We start from the raw sequence: 14,649 nt of genomic DNA on the forward strand, positions 1-14,649 counted from the left end.
GCTGGGCTGGCTGGCAAGCTGGCTAGTGCCATCCTTGAATCGCCGCCAAATCTTCGAGAGTTCCCTCCTGCTCCAGTGCTCCTCCACTGGGCGTACCACGCCAAAACGTATGATTGATCCATTTCTGCTGTCTCGCTTCTCTTCCTGCTCTTCCTCTCTTCTCTCTCTCTCCCTCTCTCCTATCCTGACCGTCAACCCGTCCGCTCCTTTTTCTCTCTTGTTTTCCCCTTTCTCCCACCGACGCCTTCCAATCGGCCATCCTCTCACCGCATCGTCGTGCTCCTCGACCTGCGACGTGAATTTGGAAGACGCAGCCGGATCGAGCGGGACCAGTCAGATCAGGGGATTCCGGGTGTTCGGACGACAGGCGTGCGTGGGAGCCAACGTGACGCCCCTTGCAGCAGGAATTTAGCGGCCTCTCCTTTCGTGCCAGACGTCAAACAACCACGCAGGTGGCGCGTGTCTGTCTCTGCACATCGATTCTGCGCAAAGAGAATCGCGAGAACCTTGCCAATTATTCTCGCAGGCAACGGCCAAGTCAATTGAATTCACGGCAATCAGCCACTTGCAATCCGTAAGTTCTCTTGTCCGCATCCCGATCACCCCGGGGCGGCAGTCGATCCATTTACCCCCCTGGTGAAGACGACTTGCGAGCCATGAGATCTCACCGCTCGTCGTTCGCATTGGCAAACGCAAAGGCGGTGTCCTTCTCATCGTCGCGCATGTCCTCTTTCAGAACCGGTCAATGCACCGTTCGCACGGGTCGTCTTTACCACCGAGACTAACGGATGATCGTCTTGTAGAATTGCAGGTATTGACCTCTCGGTCCCCAGCCTTCCTTGATCTCGTTCCCCGTATCAACCAAGGCTTCGGCTATTTTGTCAGAGATGCCCCGCAAGCTTTCGAACCCTTTCTCGAGTTCCTCCAGCATGCCTACGACTGAGCGGAACACGGAGCGCCGTCCGTCGCAGTCCAAGGCCAACCGTCTCTCCCAGTTCTTCTCATCGTCCCCCAAGAGCAAGGACGGCCTGTCTGCACAGCAGGCTCTCCAAGCCATGCAGCAACAGAATGGCTCCTCGCCCCAGATCTCAGCAGCCAGCCTGTCCCTGCCGACCATCTCCCTCTCGACGGCTACTGCTGGAGAAGCCAACACCGACGAGGCCCCGACCACTCTTTTCCAACCCCCTTCGGCGTCCGAGTCAGACCAGCAGAGGCGTGCTGAGGCACAATTCGGCCCTCTGCTCAGCCAGCGCCATAGATACGTCAGCAAGAGTTCGGGCGAGTCGCTCAAGGCACCGGTTCACGACGAGCCAGCCTACTACTTCGTCCTGACCACCTACATCAGTTATCTGCTCCTGATCATCTATGGCCACACGCGGGACTTCTTCGGCAAGCGATTTGGCGACAAGAAGCTGTACGCGTCCCTCAAAGCCGCCAACGGTTATGCTCCCCTCAACGACGATTTCGACAGTTTCTACACTCGTCGCCTCAAGAGACGCCTCGACGATTGCTTTGCTAGAGTGACCACCGGTGTGCCCGGCCGCTTCATCACCCTCCTGGACCGCAAGTCTGATGACCAGAACCGCTCGTACCAGTACACCGGAACCACCACGCAGACCCTCAACATGAGCTCCTACAACTATCTCGGTTTCGCCCAGTCCGACGGACCTTGTGCCACCGCCGTCGAGGAGACTGTGCGCAAGTATGGCCTCGGCTTCTGCAGCCCTCGAGCGGATGCTGGCACGTCGGACCTTGTCATTGATGTTGAGCGGGAAATTGCTGCTTTCGTCGGAAAGCCTGCCGCCATGGTTTTCTCCATGGGTTTCGTTACCAACGCGAGCTCCTTCCCTGCCCTCGTTTCCAAGGGTTGCCTGATCATCTCGGATGAGCTCAACCACTCGTCCATCCGTATCGGTGCCCGCTTCTCAGGCGCCATGATCAAGTCGTTCAAGCACAACAACATGGCTGATTTGGAGAAGAAGCTGAGGGAAGCCATCTCGCAGGGCCAGCCACGCACTCACCGTCCCTGGAAGAAGATTCTCGTTGCTGTCGAAGGTCTTTACTCCATGGAGGGCAACCTCGTTGACCTCCCCAGTCTGGTTGCACTGAAGAAGAAGTACAAGTTCTACCTCTATGTCGATGAAGCCCACAGCATCGGCGCTCTGGGACCCCGTGGACGAGGTGTCTGTGACTACTTCAACATTGATCCCAGCGAGATCGACATCCTTATGGGCACCCTCACCAAGTCCTTTGGCGCCAACGGTGGTTATGTCGCTGCCGAGAAGCACATTATCGACAAGCTCAGGAGCACCAACGTAGCCACAGCATTGGGAGAGTCTCCTGCTCCGTCTGTCTTGATGCAAATTCTCACCTCGCTCAAGCTCATCACTGGCGAGCTCGTGCCTGGTCAGGGTGAAGAGCGGCTCCAGCGCATTGCGTTCAACTCCCGGTACCTGCGGCTCGGACTCAAGCGTCTCGGCTTCATTGTCTATGGCCACGACGACTCTCCTATCATTCCGGTCGTGCTCTACAACCCCGGCAAAATGAAGTCTTTCAGCGAAGAGATGCTCAAGCGCAAGATTTCCATTGTGATTGTCGGTTATCCCGCAACTCCTCTGATCAGCTCCCGCGCTCGGTTCTGCATCTCGTCAGCTCACAACAAGGACGACCTTGACTGGCTCTTGGCTGCCTGCGACGAGGTTGGCGACATCCTGCAGCTCAAGTACTCGACTGGTATTGCCGGCGGTCTCGAGCCTCTGCCTCCAGGTGTCACCCCGGAAATGGAGGAAGAGTGGAGGAAAGCCAACGGCCTGGAGGGCGTGATCAAGCCCCCGAGGTGGAAGTTGGAAGATGTCGTCGCCTGCACTGCTCGCGATGTACAATACAAGCTTCGGTAATTTATCCCGCCTCGACGGGACGTAGAAGCTTGCCCGAGCCATTTGTACTGCATGTCTGGAGTTCAGGGAGAACACGGCGTTATCCGATAGAATGGGGCCCAATCTTGAGGGGGTATGTCACTCGCTTAACCCTTCAATTCTTGACGGGCCGGATAGCCTTTTGATCAGCTATCTACCCTGACCCAAGTGTAACCGTCGATAGACAACGAAGAGGTAGCTAGTCGGGGATGCGGATGCCATCTCTCGCGCCCTGGTCTGTTTAAGGGGGAACCTCGAAAGGAGGCGGTTAATCATATAGACCCAAGGGACAGCTCCTCTCGCTGGAAGATAATATATAGTCATATGACATTTGATACCCAATGTCGGCCAGTCCAAGGCTACGATAGAATGTGCGAAGCCTGCAATGTGTGATGATATGGCTTGCTGTGACCAGAGTGCGCCTTCGGAGATACGGTATGGATGGATGGTGGTGTTATGTAAGCGTGGTCTACCTGTATGCACTTTAGTGGCCGACACGCTTTGACGCGTCTAGGCTGCCTTTTTCTTTTTTCCTCTCTGGTAGTGGGGAGAGACCAAGCGACAGTAGCTTCTTTGGACTAACAACATATTGATATCTCCGCCAGATTATAATTCCCTTGGAAGCATTCCAGTCCTACCATTGTTGGATTGGACTTGCCTCCGGATACTCGATCCCAAGTTTGCAGTGTACCTACGGAGTAAGTGGGACCCTCCTCAATGTCTATTCGCATGGCAGTGGATCGAGTGATGCTGCAAGGCAGAAGAAGGTGACAGTCACTGCTCAACCTTTTTCCTTGAGACGTCCTGCGTTCGCTTTCTCACTACATCCAGCTTGGTTCCATTTATTCTTTGTTTTCTTGAAAGTGTGCTAACTCCTCCAAGAGCAAGTTTGTGGCCAGGTAGAGCTACTTACTGCACAGACAAGCGAACAAGGCTGCCTGACTGTATGATGAGCTCACACCAAAATCTTGTACCACTTTGACGCTGCTCTCCCAACACCTTTGAATTTGTCAACTTCACTTCACTACCTCCCCATGGCGCGCAAGCACAAACCTCCAAAGCAACAGACTTTGGAGGCGACTCTAGGTATGTCTCCTTCTTATTCGTTCGTCAATCAAAACCGCCCCTTCCAGCCTCTTATCTCCGCCTTACTTGAAAGATCATTTCAAAAAGGGCCACATGCTAGCTATATGAAGCCTACCTATATCTAAATCCCATGCCCTTGCACAACAATCTGCTGACATCAAAGTTTCAACCCTCACTCAGGGATGGCGCCAAAATCAAGCCCTGGGGCCAGGACGACTTCTCCAAGGAAGCCTCCTCCTCCGCTGGCAATAGAGCGCGTTCAGACTAGACTGCCCTCGGCAAGCCAACTTCCATCTACGCAATTCATGTCCAAGCGGGGCGGGCCGATCGTTCTCACTGACGACTCCTCCGATGATGCCGAGGAAGTGGATCAAATCAGAGAGGACGAGGATGCGGAGCCCGTGCAGCTCCCGAGCCGTAGTCAGCGGGCTAAGCGCCCTCGCTCAGAAGATGGCTCGGCGTCGGAGCCCGATGCTAAGCGGCAACAGATGATTGTTCTCGATGATGAATCCGAAGAAGACGACGACATGCCGCTGGCCACGCCAGCCTCTGCGCGTGCACGAGGCCGCAAGCCGGCAGTTCTTCCGGACGACGACGACAGTGATGAGGACATTGTGTCGCCGACTAAACGCAGAAGGCGTCTCGTTGCCGCAAAGTCTGCCAGTCCGTCCCCCGACCTGCCAGACGTAGCGGAGGTCGGCTCGTCCAAACAGGGGGTGCAGCTACAGACCCCGAAGAAGACTCAGTCTTCACCCACCAAACGTGGATCGCGCAGTGCTCGCACTGGGCATCGAACTTTCAAGGACAAGCAGAAGGAGGTCCTGCGCAGGAGGAGACAGGGCGAGAACATCACCATCGAGGAACTCACCGAGTCGTCATCGGACGAGGAGGATCAAAAGGGGGAGTATGACACGGACTCGGACTTCGCCGCCCTTGATGAATTCGATGACGAAGAAGAGGAAGTCGAGGGGCAACCCAGCTCGCCACTCAAGCAACATAAGAATCGAAAGGATAAGGCAAAGAAGACCAAGTCGGCAGAGAAGGAGAAGCCTTCCAAGGGCAAAGAGCACGGCGAATACAACGATGAAGATCTGGAGGACTTCGTGGTTGAGGATGACGAAGGACCGCTGGGTGTGCCGGCAGACCTACTGCGACAAGAGATCCCGTTGGAATTCACATCCCACGCGCACAAGCCGCTCAAGGCACACTTCAAAGATGCCGTCGAGTGGCTTGTTCATCGCCGTCTCAACCCGGCGTTCGACAAGGACGACGGCCTTTATAAGATTGCTTGGAGGAAGTTGGACGACGAGGTGCGGGGGCTGGCGCAGTCTAAATTCATGTCGGCGGGCTGGAAGCCCGAGTTCTACAAGGCGCTGCGTGCTCGACCTTACCTAGAGAGCTACGAGCTCGACAGGAACGACCCGGACAGGGGCGAGGCGTGCCATGCCTGTGGGAGAAGCAAGCATCCCGCCACCTTCAAGATTTCCATGATCGGGTCCGCCTACTACAAGGACTCCCTCGAAGAGGTCGAATCGGACAGCGACTCGGAGGATGGCTCAGAGGAGGAGGGCAGCCGGGCATCTCGCGACGAGGATGGCAACACGTTACAGCCGCAGCACAAGGAGTGGTTCGTCGGCGTCGTGTGCAACTCGAACGCCGAGACGGCGCACAGCCTGATCCACTGGAAGCACGCGCTCATGGACTGGGTCGGCGAGAACCTGGAGAGGCAGGGGCTCATGACGGCGGCCAAGCTCAAGGAGCGCGAGAAGATGAAGGGCAAGAAGCGGCGGCGGCTGGCCAACGAGACGGTGGACCAGTGGGAGGCAAGCGGCGTCATCAAGGCGCTGTGGGGGGACTTTAAGAAGAACCTCGAGGAGGCGAGGACCAAGAGCACCACCGTCGTTGGGCGGAGGGGTAGGAGATAGGGGAGGGGAGGCGGGGTTTGTTTTTTTGGTGGTTGATGATCGAAGTTGTTGATGGTTGGAGTTTCTCTTTTGCATTTGCATAGCATTCTGGGGTGCGAACAGGTGATGGATACGCAAGTTTGCTCGTGGAGCCTTGAGTTTTGCATTCCAAGGCGCATGCAGTATGTTCAAGGCTAGGTACCTATTTTTGAGGTTCTGTCGCTTCTGATAGTTAGGGGCTTTCGCTTCATTTCTCCAGATATTGATTGAATGAGAGATCTGCCTCTCGGTTCTACGCACGCAACAGCCGGCAATAAACTTGCCTTGACGTTTTTTATTTTATTTTATTGTTTTCTGGGACGTTGTTGTCAACGGGAGGCGAGAGGGAGGACGAGGAAGCAAGGACTGGTTACCAATACTGCGGCTAGCCTCAAAGGTCGTAGGCTCGTAGTAGGCCTCAGCTCTTGAACGGCACGAGCGGGGAGCTAAATTAAACAAGTCGACAGGGCGGGATTGATACCACTTTTGGCGTAGGGGACGCTGAAAGAAACGGGTTGGCACCACAAAAATTGGGGAAGATGTGCATGCGCTTATGAACATCATCTATCTCTACAAGTACACATCGAAAAATCTACGTGTACGGAGTCCTAGTAAGAGCTACATTGTACCCTGTTGGCTGCCTCTCTTTCGATGAGAACTACTGGGAGCTACAACATTGTCTTGTCATTCAAGCTGAAAGTACGTCAGGTAGGGAGGGATCCATGTGTACTTGGGCCAGACCGAGCAGGGCGGCCAGCTTGGCCGGGTCCCCCCCAAAAAGGACATGAAACTCCAACAGCTCGCCGCGCTGAGGGGACCTTTAGCATGTTTCAAGACATGTTGCGGGTGGTGGGTGTGGAGTTGAGGAATGGGCAACGAGGTGTTTCCCATGCTCGCACTCGGCCTGGCGATGTTTCGCAAGGTCGAGGGTGAAGCCGCGTCTCATCTAGAGTGGGTGTCTCCGAGATGACGACTGGTGATGGCTGATAGGGCCTGACCAGTGACGAGAGAGGCCCGGGTAGTCTTCTTTCTAGAATGGACAAGGACATAGCTTGGTTGGCTATCTCGAAGGAAAAGTCTTCTACTTGTAGAGAGAAGATAGGGAGATGAGGCTACCATACGGCACAAGATCCGATGCAGAGCCCCAGCCGGAAGCCATCGGCACTGGGATAAGGCTTGGCCCCTTCAACACATCGCCTTTGGTGGGCTAGAAACAACTTGACCCACGCGTAGAACGAGCAGAAAAGGGCCCAAGAGTCACAGGACACGAGGAAAACAGCTCATTTCCCGTATTTCTGTCTTTTCTTTTCGCCTCGCCACGTATTCTGGCGGGAATGCAACTTGACCGGCTATCGAGCTCTGACACGATGTCTCCTTTCCAGGGGGCCCCTAGAGTGGGAAAAAAAAGAACACCAATGGCTTCATTTCCAACCAAGCCCATCGGGACCTGACACTAGCTGTGATGCAAATGTGACCATGCAATTTGCCAGTGGGCCAGATTTGCCAATTCGCTTCCCGAAAACATCAAAGATTACCACTCGGAATTGGGCTTACTGAGATGGAGTTGTTTCCTTTTTTTTCCTTTCTGTGGTGGAGAGTCGGCTCCGAGGTAGGAGCAAATTCACCGCGCACACCTTGAAGGACTCTACTTGTTGAGTCTACGCGCTTTGCACGTTGTACATACTAGAGGTAGGTAGTTAGAAAGAAGATGACTGGGACAAGAACCCAGCCATCACAGGGCTGCTGGCATTGAGAGTTAACAAACGATGTCATTATGAGAAAGAGTGGTGCGACCCAGCGAGTCAATGGCACAGCAGTACAAACAAGTAGTATTTTGTCGTTATCATGGTCTCATCCAGTGCGGGTTCAAATGCGACGCTGCACGCTGCATCTCGACATTGCTGACAGAATGACGATAATAAGGGCATCCATATCCCATCAAGAAGGGCTGTAGCGGAATGGGGCCTACGTCCATCTGCATGCAGGCCAGTCAGTATGTGTACAAACTTGACTCTACCTACCTACCTACCTCCTAAAGGGAGATACACAGCCCAGTCCAGCCCCCAGTGAAGCAAAGACCATCCATCAACTCGTACCTGAGCACCCACGCCTCCCAACCCAGAGCAACAGGAGTGCAGCACGCACCCACTCTCACACAGGCCCTGCAAAACGGTTGCGAGCCACCAATAGTTGCTTGTCCAAGACCAGTCAAGACCACCCAAGACTCCGAGCGGCTAGCCCGAGACTGTTCAGTCGCCTGGTCAAATCAACGGGCGGCTTCCCAATCCTCACCCTCACCACCTTGCCTTGCCTTGCCCACCACTGACCAGCTTCGTCTATTGTTTCCCCCCCTCCCCTCCCCAACGCTAACAATCAGCGTCCGTCTTCTGCGACTAAAGAAGGAGTCCACAGCACCAAACCCAGTGCACGTCCACCCCTACATAGCGCCTGGCAGGACAAACGCCTGGCTCCACCAACTCGCTTCGCTCTCTCTCTAACCCCCCGTTTGCTTGCTAGCAATTCGGCATCCAACATTCCTTCTTTGCTTCTGCTCCTCCCAGGCCCAACTCCCGCCGTTTGTCGCCAGAACCTCCACGGCCCTGATTTTCGCATCTGATCGGGACGGAGAGCACGAGACGGAATGGAAGTGTAACGTCTGAGCCTGCGAAGCATCTCCCCCGACCACTGCGCAGACAAGCTGCCTTGTGCACCACTTTGCCGCCGAACCCTTGTACCCCTGCAGCCCAGTTGGACAACGGCTTCCCAAGACCCGATCTACAGTGGCCTTTCTGCTCTTTCGACTCTTGCGACTGCTTTGTCGGAATCGCTGGGCTCTAGCTCGGCTTCGCCTCCTGCTGCATCATGAGCTTCGTCCAGGGTACTGCCTATGCCGAGTCCGATGCGGACGACGAGTACGAGCGAGACATCCACGACAGCTCCCCGATCGACCACACCGACGCCGAAGCCTCCCCTACTGAATCCGACCCGCCTTCCAACGAGCACACTCCGACCACCTACGGCTACAGGAGCAGCGCCGATCGGCTGCCCGAGACGATAATAACGGAGTGGACAGCCGAGGAGTGCGCCGACTTCATTGCGACCATTGGGCTGCAACAGTACTCTGATCGCTTCATAGGTGGGTCGACATGAGATGCGAGGCTGTTCTTTTGCCTTGTGTGCACTGCGTTTCTGACGATGCTGTGTAGAGAATGAAATCGTTGGCGAGGCCCTTGTGGCACTGCTTCATGATGATCTGAAGCAGATGGGCATCAACAGCGTGGGCCATCGCCTGACCATCCTCAAGAGCGTATACGACGTCAAGAAGGCCCAGGATATCCCGATAGACAGCGACCAGTACATCCCCATGTGTAAGTTCTCGCCGTGCTGCCTGTGTGCCCTTCCCACCAGGCTCATATGAGGAAGCCCGATTGATGGCTCTGTCCTGTCTGCAAATCACTGACCCATGTTCCGTCTGTCTAGCCGCCGACGTGGAGGCTCAATATGCCAATGCTACACTGAAGGATATCAAGCACCTTGTTGAACAGCTCAGGCTCCGCGATGAGCGGATGAATCTGGTTGAGCAGGATCTGCGCCGGCTGACCGAAGACTTCAGACGCTTGCGGGAGGATATGCTTCCGGCGTTGCGGTTGGCAAAGGATGCGCAGCAACCCCTGCCCAACGTCAACAACGGCCCATCTTATCCGTACGACTCGACCATCTCGCCCCCTGCTCAGACACCTTCTACGGTGCAATCGGCCGGTGGGCTCAAGAGACAGTACTCGACCAAGAAGATCATGCTGGGGACCACTCCCAAGACGACCTCGCCGACACACCTCCAAACTACGCACGACCGTTCGATAGTCGAACAGACACTGGACCCGGCCAGCGCTGCAGAAAGGGCCGTCCTCTCATCGTCGCACCTGGCGGCGATGAATGGCAGCGGCCAGCCGCAGGTGTCGCCCTCGTATCCCTCACCGAATATACCCTCTCCAACATCACCGCCGACCACCATGGGTGGCACTGTACTTGCATCGCGTTCATACCGCGGTGACCAGCCTCCCTCCTCAAGCCGTTCTACCTTTGCCGAATCCGACCACTATGCCTCTCGCGACAAGCCGCCGGCACCTCGGCGGATGCAGACACCTGCGCCGGACACACCCAGTTCCAGCTCTGTGGAGATTTTCAAGTCCTTCCGGGTTAGCATGGATGACCCCTGCTACAAGGTGCTCCCCGCGGCTCTCAAGAAATACCAGATCAATGCGCCATGGGACCAGTACGCGCTCTACATCGTGTACGGTGATCAGGAGCGTTGCCTAGGCCTCGACGAGAAGCCCCTCATCCTGTTCAAACAGCTGGACAGGGAGGGCAAGAAGCCCATGTTCATGCTGAGGAAGACGAACAATGCGCAGGTGGAGGCCGAGACCCCTGGTAGCGCAGGCCTCGGAGCCAGAGGAACTGCTACGGGATATGACCCACCCGGTGGCATCATATAATCGGGCTCCGCCAGCATCAAGAGATCCGATCTGGTTTCTTGATTCGAAACTGCTTTGGCATCGCCCTTGGCCGCTCATTGCTTGTTGTGTTTGAGCGACAGCGTCCGCCGTACAATCTAATAGAGCAACTCTGGAGCGCCGGCGCATCTGCTTGGAATTTATGCATACTCCAATCTCTGAGCTGGGGATCAGAGATTTACGAACTCTTTTTCATGAGCTGCGGTGCTTTTGAGACATCCCACGGGCGCTATATAGGTCGGTATATCGTGTCTTTGCGCTGAATATACCCAGAGACACAAGGAGGTGAGGAACAGCTTGGGGAGCTACCCCTTGAGCCCCTCTTGGAACGGTTAGAAGGATGGTTGGAGAGGATGCGCACTTGGGGGGAAAGGAAGGAAAAGGGTACCTCGATGGGTACATGACCAAGTTGGCAGACGTGGAAAGACAGACAACGACATACTCCTGGGACGGGTTTGAGAGGCGCACTCGAGGAGTTTGCCATCTGTTTTCCCCAGCATTTCCAAGGATGACCCCCCAGTTTTCTATTTTGTTTTGTCTACTTTAGAGGAAGCGTGTTGGAAATGTCGTTTACGATAATGTACAATCGCCAAAGCATGGCCATGCCCGCTCCCGAGGTTTTTTTCTTTCTCTATCTTCTCTTGGGAAAGGAGCGGCTGGCCCAACAGCAGCAGTAACGCAGAAAATTTTACTTTGTTCAAAATGTGTCTTTGCACATTCGAGATATGACTTGGAATGACCATTTTATTGTGTGCTCGCGTGCTACGTCTCTTTACAACGAGAGAAGAGGCTTTGAGTGTGAGAACGGGTTCAAGGGGTACTCTGTGCAATGAGATGTAATGCTTGTGAGGCTTTGGTTGACACCTCGTGGTGATGGAGAAACTGCACCAATGTCTTGTCTTGCATTCGACCGGACCTTGCCTTTATGCTAGTATATTGTCCGCCGTTTCTACCAAATCATCTTAGGCTTGAACTGTACAATTCGACGCACAGTGGTCTCCAGCGGGTCCTGGATGAATCTTCGAAAGTAATGATTGGTGAGCACACAAAATGATGGGGCTCATATACTTGAATAAAGCCCTTGACGTCCAATCATCTCAGCCTAGATAGTATAGTGGCTAGTATATTTCGTTGTGGCCAACAGCGACAATCCCGAAACGACCCTGGTTCGATTCCAGGTCTAGGCAAATATTTTTTGTTTTATTTTTTATTCTTTTTACATATTTTACACGAGGTCAAGTATTCAGTCAGTCAAAGTCTGTTAGGTGTTCGCCTTCTATATATCATTTGCCTTTTTTTATATATTATTCGTTTCTTCTTCTTCTTCTTCTTGCTCTTTCCTTGTATTTGTGAAGCCTTTCAGGCTAGGCAAGCTCTGAGGCCACGCAGTCGTCATGCTCGTGGACTCGCCGCAGTCAGAAACACACGATATACACGATAGGTTTCATGCGTCTCTGATGTTGGTCAAGTCTAAACGCATCTTGTATTTATTGTATTCTGTTGACTCTGCCTCGCGTACATCGGACTGACATGCAGGCTGTCTTACGCGAGAAGGCAGCTCTGCTTTGGGCCTTCATGCGACTCTGGATAGACAGGCCAGCACTGACGGATGGTCTGAATCAAGAGGAGCACAGCCTCACCCGGATGGACACCGGATGGACAAGGGGGTCGGCCGGGGGGTCTCACTCCACTAGATACAGCACTAAATACAGCCGTTGCTAGCGCTGCCTTCCACGCGGCAATGATACCGCTTCGGCTGTGGCTCAGCGCTGTCTCCATGCGTGCTGGTGACGTTGGTGAGCCCACTCGATTTCTTCGGGCCCTTATTTATATCCTCCACCCTGATCTGCTGTATGGTATTGTACTTGTAGTTCCTCGAGGTGGTATGCAACCTTTGCAACAACTCTTGGCAGCCTTGTTGCCACGGCCTGCAGCCAACTCGGACCAAGTAGCTAACCTTGAGTACATACAGGTCGAACTTGTCTTCGTCAGCTGCTTGCGTCGGCCGACCAAGCTTTGGTCAGACACCCCGCCATCACACATACATTCCACCACCCATCGCCATCGGAGCACTGTCCACAACCTCAACCGATGCAATCTGCTGAACACGAGCTGAGATCTGGTAGCAAGTTTGATTTCTGATCCAGCCAAAAAAAACACTTCAAGGACCACGGGGCCGTTTGTAGGACCGCCTAGAAACCGATTGGCGTGAGGCTAGCTAGGCAGCCGTATATCTCATATCTGGGGAAGCAACAACCACCCACCACCTAGCTAGCTTCAGCCGCAACCTTGACCTCTGCCTGCCTGCTCAAAGTTGCGCAGAATCTCCCGCCCAGGCTTTTTGGCTTGTCGACAGCCAGCCAGCCAGCCAGCCAGCCAGCCGGCCAGCCGTCCGCAGACATGCTCGACGAGAACCTGCCCACGTTCCACTACCGGGCCTCGACCGAGAATCCCCTGTCCTCGATCCTCTTCTACACCCAGCACGGCTCCGACCCGACGCCAGAGTATGTCCTCAAGCGCGCCGACCCGGCCACCACGCCCGCCGCGCGCAACCGCTACGCCGCCGCCCTGACCGACCCCTACAGCCCGGACATCGTCTTCGGCGAGGTCGTCGTCGACCCGGAGTGGCAGCAGCCGACCCTCTCGGCCGCCGAGATCCGCGCCCAGGGCGGCCAGCAGCAGGGGCCCCCGCCCCCCCTGCCCGCCGTGCCCGACTCGTTCAGCATCCAGCTGTACAACCCGGACCAGACGGTCCCCGTCCGCCTGCTGCCGGGGAGCTGGAACAAGACCGAGGCCTGGGAGTTTGAGATGCCGACGCAGACCTTCCGCGTGCCCAGCGCCAGCCGGGTCGACCGCGAGTCCCCCCGCGCGCCCGGCGCGCCCTCGGCCGTCAGCGAGTTCGCGCCCAAGATCACCTTCCGGTGGAAGAGGGACGGCCGCCTGTCCAAGGACATGACGTGCTACAACGTCGGGCGCAGCCTCGGCAAGCACCGCAGCAAGGAGCCCGACATCACCGTCGCCCTGTTCAAGTCGGGCCGCGAGTCGGCCGTCACCATCTACGAGCCCAACCTGCAGCGCGTCGAGGTCGAGGACCGCAAGGGGCTCGACATCGTCCTGCTCCTCGGCGCCGAGGTCATCCGCGACCTCTACCTGGCCCCGCGCCAGGACCCCTTCAACGTCCATGCTGCCGCCGCCGCCGCCGCCGACGCCGTCGCCAACGGGAAGAGGAAGAACTCGCGCCCCGGCGGCGCATCGTCCGCGCCTCCGCTCGTCATGTCCGGCGCCGCCGCCGGCCCGCCCCCCACCACCACCCTCGCCAACGGCCAGCCTCCCGCCTCCTCATCATCGGCGGCGGCGGCGGCGGCAGCGTACCAGCAGCAGCAGCAGAGCAACGGCCGCCCGGGCGCCCTCGACGCCGAGACGAAGCGCCTGCAGGCCATGGTGGCGCAGGAGCAGAAGGAGCGCGAGAAGCGCGACCGCGAGGAGCAGAAGCGCATCAAGAAGATGCTCGAGGCCGAGGACAAGGAGCGCCGCCGCCGCGAGGCCGAGGTCGACAGGGAGACGGAGCGCCTCAAGAAGATGTACGGCGTGCAGGGCCAGGACCTGCCCTCCAACGGCGGCGGCGGCGGCGGTAGGCCGCCGCCCCACCTCCCGCCCAGGCAGGCCGGCGGCGGAGGGCCGCCGCAGCAGGTGTCGTTTGCGCCGCTGCCGTATCACAGCCCGCCCCCCGCGGGGCACACCAGCTGGTTCGGCCCGGCAGGTGGCCCGCCGCCTATGCCTCCGCGGCCGGTGAGCGCGGGCCCGCCTGCCGTGTACGGCAGCAACACGTGGTACCAAGGCCCGGGCGGCGCGGGGCCGCCGTACGGGCCGCCGCAGCAGGCCCCGCCGCCGGGCAAGCAGGGGAAGCGCAGGAGCGGCTCGAACCCCTACGGCTCCGGGGCCGGGGCCGGGGCCGGGGCGAGCATAAGCGGCTTCTTCCACCGGGATCGAGGAGGCGGGGGAGGAGGAGCGGACCGCGACGACGGGGAGAAGAAGCGGATCTTGAAGAAGAAGAGCACCAACTTTTAGAAGCCTAAGCTTCGCTTTACCTACGTGGCATGGCTTTCATCCTTCCAGCATGGGTTTTTCTTTGGGGGGGGGGGGGGGGTATTTGACGGGGGGTTGTTTCATTTCTGGGACATTCTGCATTGCTAG

General features: G+C 56.6%; 4 protein-coding genes across 4 annotated transcripts; all 4 read left to right on the forward strand.

The window, feature by feature from the left end:
• Positions 1-929: 929 nt before the first annotated feature.
• Positions 930-2,897, forward strand: E0L32_009373 (uncharacterized protein; the record flags this gene model as incomplete). The annotated part of the gene is made up of 1 exon (XM_031144330.1): positions 930-2,897. One exon carries the CDS (start codon positions 930-932, stop codon positions 2,895-2,897), a length of 1,968 nt encoding a protein of 655 aa, XP_030991196.1.
• A 1,409-nt stretch (positions 2,898-4,306) lies between these two features.
• E0L32_009374 (uncharacterized protein) lies at positions 4,307-5,926 on the forward strand (the record flags this gene model as incomplete). The annotated part of the gene is made up of 1 exon (XM_031144331.1): positions 4,307-5,926. The coding sequence occupies one exon, from the start codon at positions 4,307-4,309 to the stop codon at positions 5,924-5,926; it is 1,620 nt and encodes a 539-aa protein (XP_030991197.1).
• A 2,880-nt stretch (positions 5,927-8,806) lies between these two features.
• Positions 8,807-10,437, forward strand: E0L32_009375 (uncharacterized protein; the record flags this gene model as incomplete). Its single annotated transcript, XM_031144334.1, has 3 exons — positions 8,807-9,080; positions 9,151-9,312; positions 9,425-10,437. 3 exons carry the CDS (start codon positions 8,807-8,809, stop codon positions 10,435-10,437), a joined length of 1,449 nt encoding a protein of 482 aa, XP_030991198.1.
• Positions 10,438-12,855: 2,418 nt separating this feature from the next.
• Positions 12,856-14,523, forward strand: E0L32_009376 (uncharacterized protein; the record flags this gene model as incomplete). The annotated part of the gene is made up of 1 exon (XM_031144335.1): positions 12,856-14,523. The coding sequence occupies one exon, from the start codon at positions 12,856-12,858 to the stop codon at positions 14,521-14,523; it is 1,668 nt and encodes a 555-aa protein (XP_030991199.1).
• Positions 14,524-14,649: the final 126 nt, after the last annotated feature.

This window comes from Thyridium curvatum (assembly GCF_004353045.1).
Source record: "Thyridium curvatum strain D216 chromosome Unknown NODE_67_length_248306_cov_82.505095, whole genome shotgun sequence".
Classification (NCBI taxonomy): domain Eukaryota; kingdom Fungi; phylum Ascomycota; class Sordariomycetes; order Thyridiales; family Thyridiaceae; genus Thyridium; species Thyridium curvatum.